At 49.7% G+C, this 14,471-nt stretch overlaps 1 protein-coding gene across 1 annotated transcript in view; it reads left to right on the forward strand.

The window, feature by feature from the left end:
• Positions 1-13,696, forward strand: part of lrig1 (leucine-rich repeats and immunoglobulin-like domains 1) — a 34,589-nt gene extending 20,893 nt beyond the window's left edge. Inside the window, exons 8-17 of the mRNA XM_042089183.1 lie at positions 1,614-1,802; positions 4,591-4,662; positions 5,148-5,219; positions 5,815-5,978; positions 6,510-6,896; positions 8,162-8,443; positions 9,593-10,036; positions 10,387-10,518; positions 10,810-11,127; positions 11,661-13,696. Coding sequence (XP_041945117.1) covers positions 1,614-1,802; positions 4,591-4,662; positions 5,148-5,219; positions 5,815-5,978; positions 6,510-6,896; positions 8,162-8,443; positions 9,593-10,036; positions 10,387-10,518; positions 10,810-11,127; positions 11,661-11,848 — 2,248 coding nt within the window. The 3' untranslated portion in view covers positions 11,849-13,696. The remainder of the gene's footprint in view (positions 1-1,613; positions 1,803-4,590; positions 4,663-5,147; positions 5,220-5,814; positions 5,979-6,509; positions 6,897-8,161; positions 8,444-9,592; positions 10,037-10,386; positions 10,519-10,809; positions 11,128-11,660) is intronic.
• The last annotated feature ends 775 nt before the right edge of the window (positions 13,697-14,471 follow it).

Raw genomic sequence — 14,471 nt, forward strand, 5'->3', positions numbered from 1 at the left:
CTCTTTATGGAATGATATGAAAGATCTGAATCTGAATATGTTGCCAGTGGCTTTTCTCCCTCTCCTCTCTTGTCTGTGTCTTAATTTCCATTTGATTGAAGCTTGGCCTTTTTTTCCTCATTTGATAATCCCTTCCCCTTCTCCTCTCACTCATCCTTCAATCCCCCCCCCCCCCCCCGCTCTGGCTCTGTCTTTCTCACACCGTCTCCCTGCAATGGCCTGCCATGAGCCAGCTCTAATCGAATCAGTGGGGAGGCGCTTGGCTGCAGCACCTGCTGAAAGGGAAGCATGGGGGAGCTTTAATTGGAGCGCGCTGCTGGGCCAGTGGGGTGGGTACGCAGGGCGCGCACACAGGGTTGCGCGGGCGGCTGTGAAGGTGCTAAAGTGGTCAGCCTGTGTCCACCCAATCCACCCCCCCAACCTCACTCCTCCCCACACAAACTTAGCCAAATCTCTCTCTCTCTCTCTCTCTCTCTCTCTCTCTCTCTCTCTCTCTCTCTCTCTCTCTCTCTCTCCCCTGCCCCCCTCTCACCTCTCTGCCTCTATCCACACCACCATCACGCCATTGTCAGCCTCCACCATCCAGTTCCAGCTCCAACACCATAACGAGCCAGCGCCCATTCATGGCCAGCCAGCCAGAAAGAATAGGAGATTGGCAGCCAGGGGCTCAGTCCATGAGGAGCAGAGAAGAGAGGGAGGGGGGCTGCAGGAGGGGCTGTAGGGTAGGGGGTGGAGAAGAAAGGAACCTAGTGGAGGAGAGAAGGGAGAGAAGAACTGCTATCTAACTCAAAGAACTTGGAGTGTTTGAAAGAAGCTTGCTTAATGGGAGTAAAACAAAGCTCCATGTAGATGAGATTATTTGAACATGTTAGTTGAAAGACGGTGTTTGTTTGTTCTCAGTTTGATTGGCCTTGTCGTAATGGAATAAAAGTCTATTTAACTGTGTGTGTGTGTAATAATAGCTTGAAGAGGCGAGAGTTTCTGGGGCAAATGAGTGAACTTGCATTCGTCATGTGTGGAAACTTGGTCCTGCCTCAAATGGAGCCGGGAGTTATAGCCTGCCGGTCTGACAATGCCAGGAATATGCCCCAAACTCTCCCTGTTCTCCTCGCCATCTATCTATCAACTCCTCTCTCTCTCTCCCTCCCTTCTTCTGTCCCTATGTTCTCTTTCTCTCTCTTTCTTTCTCTCTCTCTCTCTCTCTCTCTCTCTCTCTCTCTCTCTCTCTCTCTCTCTCTCTCTCTCTCTCTCTCTCTCTCTGTGAGTGATGGATCTTAGCAGTGCTCTGAAAGTGAATGCTGACTATACCGTACCAGAGTGCCAGCCTGGCCCGTTTATTGTCTGTGTCTGTGCGTCAGTCTCACACTTGTCTGGGAGCATTCCTCTCCACCTCCACCTCCACCTCCACCCCAACCCCCATTAATCCACCAAAGGAAAGAATGTGCCGAGCTGGCCTGAGCTGGGCACGGCAAGCAGTGAAGCTGCAGAGGCTCGGCTTTGTGGGCCAGGTGCAGTGGATGTAGGGGTCGGCTGGGTGGATGGGTGAAGAGGGTGGAGGTAGCCTGTCCTGCCTCCATCTCCATCCGCACCCCCACCCCGGCTTCATCTGCCAGGGCCTCAGAGTGCCCAGCTCCAGCCCAGCCCAGCCCAGCCCAACCCTGCCATGTTCCCCTCCGCCTCACCCCTGACTCCTCTCTCCTCTTTTGTCTCCGTCTCCACAGGGAGCTGGACCACAACGACATCTCGGGCACTATAGAGGACACCAATGGGGCCTTCACCGGATTGGACAGCCTCCACAAGCTGTGAGTGTCTTACTTCATCTTCCCCCCCCCCCTCCCCCAAATCTCTCTTTCTCTCTCTCTCTCACTCTCTCCCTCCCTCCCTCTTTCTTCTCCTCCTCCTCTTCCCTCCATCAGTGTCCCTTTGAACTCCTTGGCTGGCCATTGCTGTGCTATTGTGCCGGTCCCCCTGTGTACCATTGTTCCCTTTCAACTCACTGCTCTGCTAATAGAGGAGTGCCTGTCTTGGCTGCAGACAAATTCACCTTTAGTTCCCCCTATCAGAGCAAGCAAAGAAACCATTTTTTTTTTTTATATATAAGTTTATCAAGTTTCTAAGTTTATTTTTGATATTTTCTTTATGTCTTTGACTTTTGATGCTATGCACATCACACTTATAATGCAGTTATAGTTCAACACATGGATCACTCTAGTTTCTAGCCTATAACTGCGCTGTGATTGCAGTGATGGTCATAGGCTCTTGTTGTTGCAGGTTAAGCCTGCTTGTGTGCACTTCCTGTAGAATCAGCGCTTGTCCCAGGATCAGTAGATCAGCAATGAGATTTTTTTTAATGGCCGGGGGGGTGTTGGCTCAAGCTCTCTGCTTTAACACCAAGAGAGTGTGAAATTGGGAGGCGGTGTTGGCCAACCACATCAAACGCCCCGCGAGGCCCCCCACCTTACCCCTTTTGTCCAGTGTGTGTGTGTGTGTGTGTGTGTGTGTGTGTGTTTGGGGGGGGGGGGGGGTTGTGAAGGCAGGGAGGAGAGTGGGGCAGTGGGAAAGTGCGGAAGCGGTCCAGAGATGCCCCGGCCCGGCCGGAATCCCACCGACCCGCACTCCGGAAAGCCCATTCAACCACTCCTGGGAACGCCAGAGAAAAGGGCACAGACATCAAAGCGGAGTTGCCGCTTGCTTTGTGTGTGTGTGTGTGTGTGTGTCTGCCTATGTAAAATGGTTGCAGAGCCATTTCCCATGGAGGCGAGTGTGCCTGAGAAGGCGGCATGGATGCAGATTGGCAACCACATCCTTTGCCAGCTTCCCTCTGCGTCATCTCCGAGACGGATGTACACACAGGTTCTGGCCTGTAGGTTTCAGACAACCTCCCCCAACACAAATGCACATAGGCACGCTCCTAAATGCAATACACATAAAAACACACACACATAAACACAAACACACTCACTGATACACACTCAAGTTGGATGCAGATGTGAGAAATAGGCGAAATGAGATCAAACGATGTGCTCCATGAATGGCTAAGCGGGGGGTGAGTGTGTGTGTGTTTGGGGGGGGGGGGGGCTGGGGGGGGTTGCTGTGGTGATGGCTGGAGTGTGTCACACTGAAAGATGGGCAGAGGTGATGTCTCTGTTGTGGGTTGATGGGTCCATTCTCTGTCTCTGAAGGCTTGTCTTTTACCCCCTCTTCCCACACACACTGACACGCACACATGAATCAATTACACACACACTCACACATCAAAAAATCACTAAAGATTGACTTGACAGCCACCCCCCACCACACACACACACACCACCGCCACTATGAGTAAGCTGGTTATTGACTGATATGAAAGTCAGTGCATTTCTGTGGAAATTTCTAGCAGCTTTGGTGTTTGGCTTATCAAAAGGAGCATCTGAGAGGAAGTGTGTCACCGTCCCAGGCACTGACACGTACCACTGAGTCAGTCAGGGTGGAGGAAACGAGGGCCCAGGCTTTGACAAGCGTGCCAGACACCTGAGGCTGACTTCTATAAGTTTGTGTTTCCCTGCTACAGTTGACAGGCTTGAGATGCTGTCACCTAGCAGTTTTCATCGCATTTAGCACTTTTTATCCCGTTTAGCACTTTTCATTGCCAGTTAAAACTATCGCATGATTTCTTTTGCAATTGGTCAATGGCAATGTTTTTCTAAGCACTGAGTAGAGGCACTTGTGTTGCTTGATGTTTGAACTGGGACTTGAGAGATTGTTTTTTTCTGTCTGTCTGTGTGTGTGTGTACGTGTGTGTGTACCAGAGGGGAGTCATAGATGTATGGCCTTAGAAACAATCCCCCCCCCCCCCCGTAATCCTTTTTGAACAGGAAGGGAGCGGAATCAGGAGCTTCCTAAGGGACGGAGGGAAAGGGGGGGGGGGGGGGGGGGTTACGGCTCCCTCCCACCTTCCCATTCAGCCTCCCGCCTCCTCCATGTGGAGTTTAGCGATGCAGGGGTCACCCCTGTGAATCACACGCCTGTTTCTACCTTTCATGCACAGGCATGAAGGAGAGAACGAGGGAGAGAGAGAGAGAAAGGGGGGGTGCAAAAGAAAGGGAAAGTGGGGAGAGCAGACAAGAGGAAAGTGAAGGGCGGTGGGGGGGGGGGGGGTCTTTTGAAGATGGGATTAGAGTCCCAGAATGGAGCAAACTGGTTGTTCTCTGTTTGAACCCGCTCCTGACAAGGCTACTTTTATTACTTTACAAGGCGCGTTGTCTTCCAGCGCAAGGGACCTCCTTTTCATGTGACCTCTGGCTCTCAACTCCACCCTGTCATCGCTATTAAATTCTAATAAAGATAAAAGTGGGCTTTGAAGAGTGTGTGTGTGTGTGTGTGTGTGTGTGTGTGTGTGTGTGTGCAGGACCCTGGATCCTACACTCACCTAATCTCTACACAGTTCGGATTTCCAATACCTCCAATCCATGCTCTTATCAGATTCTGCCCAACTAATTTTCTCTCTCTCTCTCTCCCTTTCTCTCTGTTTTCCCCCATACTTCTACTTCTCTCTTCATTTCTGTTTTTTTTTTTATCTTCTCTCTCTCCTCTGTTTGGAAATTGCAGAACTCTGTTTGGAAACAAGATCAAGTCGGTGGCCGAGAAAGCCTTCTCCGGCCTCAAGGCTCTGCAGCACCTGTGAGTATGCCCGCATGCACCGTGGCCGCCCCTCGCCGCCGCTGCCAAAAGTGGCTGCCTGAGAGGGCTGCGAGCAATTTAATAGCGTCTTTGTAAGCGGAGAGGACTAGGCAGTTTAGCAGGGCCCAGCTGCCTTCCCAAGCTCTCGTTAGAGCCAGCTTCAACTTTGGCCTTTTTACCCCCCCCACACACACACACACACTATCTCCGACTTCCCAGTACAGATGGAGCAGGAGTTGTTTAGCATATGGTCAGTTTTCCCAGCAGCGGCGTGATTGAAGCAGCCCCCCCTCCCTTAAGTGGACCCCCCCCCCCCCCCATTAGATTACTGGGGAGTATGTTATAAAGTGTAACATAGTTTAGGTTTTTTTCCAGCCTATTGACAGTAACCCCCTGGTAAATAGTCCCTCTCAGCTGGGCCGAGAAAGTTAGTGTGTGTCCTGCAGAAAGGCCAGCTGTGCTGAATGTCCCCTCATCTGCCCTAGGAACCTGGGAGAGAACGCCATCCGCTCCATCCAGAAGGAGGCCTTTGCCATGATGGGGAACCTTCAGAGCCTGTGAGTGTCATGCCTACGTGTTTTCCTTGACCGTTTCATACACACACAGTCATGCATATAGAATGCTCTCTTGCACGCACATAGATACACTCATGCGTACAGAACGCACACCCACGCACACCTACGTGTTTTCCTTGACCGTTTCATACACACACAGTCATGCATATAGAATGCTCTCTTGCACGCACATAGATACACTCATGCGTACAGAACGCACACCCACGCACACCCACGCCTCACTCCTACAAACATGCTCACATAGAGAACTCGGAGAACCTGATGAGCCACTTCCACCAGGGCAAACAGTCAGGATGAAAAATTAGGACGACAAATTTCTGAACAGGATTTTCATCACCGCAAGGAAGTGGCGTGTCATTCTCATCTTTTCCCCTCCTCTCCCTTTCTCTCTCTCTCTCTCTCTCTCTCTCTCTCTCTCTCTCTCTCTCTCTCTCTCTCTCTCTCTCTGTCTCTGTCTCTGTCTCTGTCTCTGTCTCTGTCTCTGTCTCTGTCTCTGTCTCTGTCTCTCTCTCTCTCTCTCTCTCTCTCTCTCTCTCTCTCTCTCTCTCTCCATCTACCTCTATCTATCTCTGTGCAGGCGTCTTGAGAGCGACAGCTTCCTCTGTGACTGCCAGCTGCACTGGCTGCCCGTGTGGCTGACGGCTCGAGGGCTCAAGGCAGGCATCAGTGCCACATGTGCCCACCCTGAGAGCTTGAAGGGCACCAGCATCTTCGAGGCACCCGCCGAGAGCTTCGTGTGCGGTCAGTACCACTCCCCCCAGCTGTCCCAGCGCACGCGCGCACACACACACACACACACACACACACACACACACAGCATTAGAGGGATTTGCCCGCTGAAAACCACAAGTGCATTAGAAAGCTTTTAATGTCTCTTAGTAGTTATGCAACTCAGGGGTGCTGAGTGTCAGTCCCATGCTGTGTGTGTGTGTGTGTGTGTGTGTACACCCCACATTTCAATCGGGAAGGCTATTTTCATCACAAGTAGTGACCATTACATGGGTGCTATTACGAAAGCCACTGCATATTTGCTGCGTATATTCAGTCAGTGGCTTTTGTAAGCACTCATAAGTTTAGGGTTATGTTGTAGTTCAAGGATGGACTGCGATAAGTCACTATGATAGGTATTCATGTAGTATTGATCATGACGGATATTGATGCAAGTATTTATACATTTGTGGGTTTGGGTTCTGCATTAGTTAACATTTCTAAGGGTTATGTTGTAGTTCATGAATGGACTTTAAAGTATATTTTTGTGTGTGACCTGTGCAGATGACTTGCCGAAGCCCCAGATCACGGTGCAGCCGGTCAGCACGGTGTCGGTGCTGGGCCAGGACGTGCGGCTGAGCTGCACGGCGGCCAGCAGCAGCAGCTCGCCCATGTCCTTCGCCTGGCGCAAGAACCAGGAGCCGCTCCGCCACGCCGAGCTGGAGAACTTTGCCCACATGCGCGCCCACGCCACCGATGCCGCCGCCGCCGCCGCCGCCTCCTCCTCCTCAGCCTCTGTGGCCCCAGCGCTGTCCCACAGCAACGTGATGGAGTACACCACCGTGCTGCACCTGCGCCACGTCACCTTCGCCCACGAGGGACGCTACCAGTGCGTCATCACCAACCACTTTGGCTCGTCCTACTCCCAGAAGGCCCAGCTCACAGTGAATGGTGAGGCCAGCCTCGTTCATATGCCCACAATGATGTAGTATGCCCACAATGATGTAGTATGCCCAGTGTCCACCATGGTGTAGTATGCCCACAATGATGTAGTATGCCCAGTGTCCACCATGGTGTAGTATGCCCACAATGATGTAGTATGCCCAGTGTCCACCATGGTGTAGTATGCTCACAATGATGTAGTATGCCCAGTGTCCACCATGGTGTAGTATGCCCACAATGATGTAGTATGCCCAGTGTCCACCATGGTGTAGTATGCCCACAATGATGTAGTATGCCCAGTGTCCACCATGATGTAGTATGCCCAGTGTCCACAAGGATGTAGTATGCCCAGTGTCCACCATGGTGTAGTATGCCCACAATGGTGTAGTATGTCCAGTGTCCACAATGATGTAGTCCTCAGATTAGGCTTAGACTTCAAGATATTTGGCTTTATATTGTTGTTTGGTTATAAGTTTTAGATTATTATTTAACAGTTAATATGGACATTGTAATCTGACAGCAAATAGTATGTGCAGGCATCTTCCAGAAAATTGATTGCTGATTGACACAGCTTTGTTAGTGGTGTTATTTTTGAATGTGTGCAGTCATTTTACACTGATTGACATTGCCTGTCATGTTATGGTTGCGCTGCATTCCATCATTATAATACACACTCATAATCAGGGAGATCCAGTAGAGTAATGAAATGGGGTATTATAGAGGTCATATTTCTAGAGGAGGACATTTTTGGAGCTGAAGAGTTTCAGCTGGAGGGTAGAATTAAGTGAGCAACCCCCCCCCCCCCCCCCCCCCACCACCACCACCACCACCACACACTGATCTCTGTCTTTCAGCTGGAATTTGGAACAAATTGATTTCTCGGCATTGCTCTCCCCCTCCCTCGTCAGAGCTCCTGAATTACACATCCTATTGGTTTGTCTAGCAGATGGGCCGCGATTCACCCGAAGGCATTTTGTGTATTTATTTTATTATTATTTTATTTGACTTTGCCTTTATTTGGTTTGGCTTCATGCTTGTCCCCAAATCAAGTCCATTTCCTCTAATGTAATTGAGTTAGGCAGTGCCTTCAAACGTTGAATGCTGCATCTGTGAGCGTGCCCAATTGTGAAGGTAGAGACCTGAAAGCGTTTGAGCAAGTCTCACGAGCAGACATGCCTCGTTTCACTAAGGAACACCACGCTCTTTCTTTCTGTCCTCTCATGCTCAATCCCTCTCTCCTTCTTTCCTTTCTCATTCTCTTTTTTTTTTTTTAGTGTTGCCCTCGTTCGCCAAGACTCCAGAGGACCTGACGGTGCGGGTCGGAAACATGGCCAGGCTGGAGTGTGCGGCCGAGGGCCACCCGGCCCCCCAGATGGCCTGGCAGAAGGATGGCGGCACCGACTTTCCGGCTGCCCGTGAGCGTCGCATGCACGTGATGCCCGACGACGACGTCTTCTTCATCACCGATGTCAAGCCCGAGGACGCCGGCGTCTACAGCTGCACCGCCCGCAACTCGGCTGGCACCGCCTCGGCCAACGCCACCCTCACCGTGCTGGGTAAGAACAACCACCCCGTCTGGTCACCCGGGCACCAGCCTGGACATCTCAAACCCCTCTAGTCCACCACCCTCTCACTATACCAGGGCAGCTCTCTAGACGTATTGTAGTCACCCTAAACTGGCTTTGGTCCTGGCAAAATGTCCGGCCCAGCATCCCTCCCTCTGGACTCTCGCTGACAAAGCTGATGCCATCTTGTTACCATGCAGTCATACTTGCCAGGGCTTCCCTTTTCGTTGGCCAAGGTCAGATGCTGGTTATTATTAAACAGAAGATCTCCTGCTTCTCTTCCCATGATCAGGAGGGCTACTCTGTGCTGTGTCTGTGGGGAGAGCAGTAATGTTTGCGCTGCCCTCTCCAAGCTGTGGGGATTTGGCTAACCTCGGGGCCCCCCCAGCACAGGAATGTGGGGTGGCCTTCCACAGCTGTGGCCTGCTGCTCCACAGGTCGTAGGGCAAGGGTCAAAGGTTGGGTCACGCGGGGGCTGGGGGGGGTTTAGCGGGCCTCACAGAGGAGTATTTGTTTGTGTGTGTATGAGGAAGCAGAGAGGAGTGCTGAGAAACACTGAGAACACACTGACACATACACAAACAGGACTTGTTTCCTGTGCTGGCTTAAATGGCCGGCCCTCTCTGTGCTGCATAGAGGTCTGCTTGTTGGCCGTGTTGGTGCCAGGTGCTGCTGAGCTAATGAGAGTAGCTGAAGTAGGGGGTCATTAGATGGTGCAAGTGGCCGTTGGGTGCTGCTAACATGAATAGGGAATCAGTGGTGTTAGGTGTGAAGGGCTCTCTTAGTAGTGCACCGTGTTGTATGCTGTAAACTTAGTGGAACATTTTTGAATAATAACACAGTTTACTTAGTTCTCAAAGTTGATTTATGTGCTTTTTAAATCAATAAAAGTAAAAGCAACACCTAAAAACAGCAGAATTGAACTGATCATGACCATACCTCCCTTTCTCCCTCCTTCCCTTGCAATCCAGTTCAGTTCAATTCAATATGCTTAATTGGCCATGGCCGTTCAAAAAGAAACAGTGTTGCCGAAGCACCTCCAGTGCAGAAATGTAGAGAACATCAGAACATAGAATCAGATCACATCCCTCTCTAATAACATGGGATCCTAACCCTCTGATGTCCGTCTCTGTCCTGCAGAGACTCCACGGCTGGACGAGGACATGGAGGACCGGAGCGTGGTGGTGGGCGACACGGTGGCGCTGCAGTGCAAGGCCCTGGGCAGTCCGCCTCCCAGCATCACCTGGCTCCGCGGCGACGAGCCGCTGCGCCCCAGCGAGCGCCACCACTTCACGGCGGGCAACCAGCTGCTCGTCATCCGGCAGGCCGTGCCCGACGACGCCGGCCGCTACACCTGCCGCATGTCCAACATGCTGGGCACGGAGCGCGCCCACTGCCAGCTGAGCGTGCGGCCCCAGGCGCCCGGGCCATGCGCGCCACCGCCAGGCCCTGCCGCGGGAACCATTGCTGCCGGCATCATCGTCATCGCCGTGGTGACAAGTGTGGTGGCCACCTCACTGGTGTGGGTGTGCATCATCTACCAAACGAGGAAGAGGAGCGAGGAGTGCAGCGTCACCAACACAGGTATGGGACCAAGCCGGGATGTACGCAGCATTTGTCTGGTCAGTGTGGCGTGAAAACTCGCTGAAAACAGGCGGTTTGAAACCCTGGTTACTGTTTGTGAGTCTGCACCAGATTTGTCAGCTGTTTATCTAGACGACCTATTCATTTGTCTTAACATTTACAGAGACACGTCAAACACATTGCTTTTTTTTTTTTTTTTCACCAAGTTTCCTCAGTCAACACTATTGAGAAGCATTTCTTTCACCAACCAAACAAATGGGGCAAGTGGTGAATACTGTGTGGATCTGATCATGTCAGACCGAAGTTTCAGTGCTGTATAAATCTGACCGAATACGTTTTGCATTTCCCAGACGAGACCATCGTCCCTCCTGATGTCCCCAGCTACCTGTCCTCCCAGGGGACACTGTCAGAGAGGCAGGACGGGTCCATCCGTGTGGACAGCAGCAGTGGCTCCCAGCCGAATGGCCACATAGACAGTAACGGTGAGACGTCACACCTCTCACATTCCTGCGGAGTTAACTTTCTCTCTACTCCTCCACACCTGTGATTGCTTTCAGCACTGAAAACACACACAGCATTTGTATGTCAGCAGGTTATTAGTACCAATGTAATTAATGAACCCATAAGCATGGTAATGAACAGGTTTTTCCTCTTTGTCCTGCTCTATCCTCCCCTCTCCCTTTCTCTCTCTCTCTTTCTCTTTCTTTCTCTCTCTCCCTCTCTCTCTCCCTCTCTCTCTCTCCCTCTCTTCTTTCCTCTCTCCCTCCTTGTAGGCTTTGACCATCCTGTGTGTTCCGACTGCCTGGAGAACTACTCCAAGCCCCCCGACTACCTGCTGCAGAGCATGGGCCCAGTCGGCCTGGAGTACCAGCAGACCCACCACCCCTCGGGGTACATCAGCGTCCCGGTGGGCAGCCCGCCGACGCCCCTTCACAACAACACCAACACCACCACCGCCGCCATCACCATCAGCGCGCCCCATTCAGCCCCCCACTGCAACGGCACACCCAATGGGATCCGACGGGACCCGCAAGCCTTCCCCAGCAACCACGACAGGGTGGCCTCGCCCAAGAAGCTCGGGGAAAGCAAAGGTGTGTCAGCCAGGAGAGATGACTCCTGCATTTGCTTGCACGCACACACACACACACACACACAGTTTTGAAGCTATATTGACACATGGTCTCATATTACCTGGTTAAGGTGGGATCCAACTATTGCGCTCATAAATCATATTGCTCCTTAGGAACCTTGACTAAGGCTGACAGGCCGAAACGTTGGAATTAAATAAAATAATTAAGAGTGTTTCTTAGTTTATTTTTCCTTGCCAGCACCTAGGAGGGTGTGCATTCTTTTCGATATTTATACGATTTTAATTCTGTGGCTCCGTCATCAGCACCTGAGGAGAGGCAGGTTCTATCTTGCCCACGGCTAACAGCGGAATGGTTTGAGTTGGCTCACTGCAGGAATGCAGAGACTTTCAATCCGCAAGCGCTCACATAGCCCAAAGGCCTGAATTAGTGTGTGTGTGTGTGTGTGTGTGTGTGTGTGTGTGCGCACGTACACCATGTATTTTTTTCCATGCTGACATGGCATCAATCTCCTGTCCTCTTCTTTCCCTGTCCAGATCCCACCATCACCAGGCTAGGTACGCCGGGGTCCGAGAACTTCATCCGGCCAATCAAGCTGTCCCCCTTGACTTCGGTGGACATCGAGCGCGGCGACTCGGAGGTCACACAGACTCTACTGTCCAACGGACACGTGCCCCGAGTCGTCGCCAGTGAGAACACCTCCCTCAGGCGGGCGAGCGACTAGCACCCCCCACCCCCCGGAATCCTCTCACCCCACGAAAAAAACACTTTGGACTCTCGATGCCGCCATCGCCTTCTTTTTTTGACGTTTGTCTTTTTTATTTTTGCACTGAGAGCTGCTACCTCAGCCAGGAGAAGGTGGAGGAGGAGGAGGAGGTGGGGGCAGAGCTCGCTCAGTTTCACTAAACTGAGAGGAAAAGAGGAGGAGGAGGAGGAGGAGGAGGAGGATGATGGAGGCGGACGTTTCAGGGTTGAAAGGTGAAGCTTGCTTGTGTGGGCTGTGTCCCGCGCGAGCGTTTTAGCTGTACATAGTCTTAAATCTTCCCAAGGGAGCTTCCATTTATTAAGTGAAAAAGAGAAAAGTGACTTGCATTTGAAGCATGCAAATGTAGGGAGAACTGTACAGTATAAAAAAGAGAGTGATATAACATTGGACAATGGACTGTACATAAGAGGTTTCATATAAATATATATTATATATTATATCTAACTTTTACAAAGAGTATTTGGATTTATTCTGTGCATGATAAGAACTGAGTGATGGTATTTTTTTTTTCTTGTTAACAAGCCTTTCCAGCTTTTCTTCCTCACTGTTATCTGTGGTGCCTTAATAATGCATGAACAAAGAAACCAAGATTCCACCATAGCTGCAATAGAGATTTGAACGTTTGCTCGATGTACATCAGTACATTTAGTGGTTGTCATGCCATATATCACAACATGCAGTGCATTGCAGTGAAATCTTTGACCTGACAACCTGTCGGTCTGTGGCCTTAAGTCATGTAGCTCTTATGGATTGAGCGAAGAGTTTTGATATGATTTATTTGGCATTGGAGAGGAGACACAGGTTGGCTTTATACAAGGAAATAATGTTCCATTGATTTAAGCACTTTGCCCTATGATTTATAGGACTTTTTCTTTAAAAGTTGCAGATTGTGATTGTACTCTTATAGGAATGTATGGATTTCTAACAGCTTTGCCAAGGCACACATCACAAAGCTCACATTTTGTGTCTCAAACAAACAAAACATGTAGAAAAAAAAAAATCAAGACTCTTCCATTGACTATAAGGTCCTGACCACATCACCAAGCTGCTTTTTCTCACCCCAATACCTGTGGTACTTAAGTAGATGTGTATTTACTTTTGTTTTTTCTTTTCTTCTGGAAAGTAAGTGACATGAATGTGGACCTCCTCCAAAAACAACAGTAGTGTTTTTTGTTTGTTTGTTTGTTTTAAAAATCATAACAAAGATGCCTAGTTCTCACAGAAGCCTAATGTTGCCAAACTACAAAAGGGATAATGTCCATCTCTGAACTCACTTGAACAGGAGGCTGCTCAGAGTGCTGCATGAACTGCTGTCTCGGGGTCTCCAAGCAGCACCCCGTGTCACACACACACACACACACACCCCAAACAACACACACACACTCAACAACACACACACCAAACCAAACAACACATTCACACACACAGGCAATGGCCAGTAAACTCTAAACCTTACTCCAGCTTTCTTAACACCTGGTTGCAACACTACATCAAAGTCTGTTCAGATTTGTCATGATCCACATCCACACCCATCGAAGAGGAACGGCCAGCAAAGTGCAAAACTTCATTCTGTGAAAACGTTGCGTTACCTTAAAAATTTCTTTCTACCAAACCAAGTAGAGCTGAACAGCCTATAATTTGTTTGAATGGACATTGTTGGGATTGTGGGCTTTTTTTAAACAATGTGCTCAGATTAATTTATTGAAATGAACACTCAAACTGTTGTACATTGACAAAGCTAAGACGTTGAGGTGTCTAACATGGCAAGTGTCTATTAAAGTCACATTTTGCTATTTTACACAATGACTGTGCGTCTTGATTTTTTTTTTTTTTTTTTTTTTTTTTTTTTTTTTAAAAGGTTCAGCATCAGTTTATGAAATGGTGGCAATGCGAGACCAATAAATGTATAATCAGTTTACTCATTCAGTGGCTGAGACAAATTCACAAAGTGTGTCTGCATATAAGGTTCATAGATGATGCTGAAATACATTTTTACCCACAATGTTATATTGACACAACTGCTCGAATAAACTGAGCAGTAAAATAATACTTTAAACCAGCTCAATGTCTTCACACACTTCCTTCCATTGCTCTTGGAGCTCTGTGGGCTACCGTGTGTGTGTGTGTGTGTGTGTGTGTGTGTGTGTGAGGTTGAGCTGAAGTCGCCGTTCAGGTCGACAGTGCATACCGGATTCCAGCATGCTGCTGACACAGGCCATTGTTCCCACACAGAGATGGTGACAGGCCTCTGACAAACACACACACCTGCGGGAGGCCTGGACAGTCTTCTGCCCTTATATGGACTGGGCTTGGTGACTTCCTCCTCCATATCACCTTGTGTTGCATGTACACACTACATACATAAAATGAAACTACACTTTTATGCAACATTTGTTCTACCCAAACACTGGACTGACAAGTTTGATAGACTACACCCTGAAAGTCAGTTTTGACTATGTAAAATATTAAGTGAGAAGTGTTTCTGCTTCTGTTCTGTTTTATACTTCTATTTGGGGCAACTGCTTCCCCGTGTTTGAGAAATGCACTCCAGCCAATACCTCCATTTTAAATTCTGGAAGTA

This window comes from Alosa sapidissima, chromosome 4 (assembly GCF_018492685.1).
Source record: "Alosa sapidissima isolate fAloSap1 chromosome 4, fAloSap1.pri, whole genome shotgun sequence".
Classification (NCBI taxonomy): domain Eukaryota; kingdom Metazoa; phylum Chordata; class Actinopteri; order Clupeiformes; family Clupeidae; genus Alosa; species Alosa sapidissima.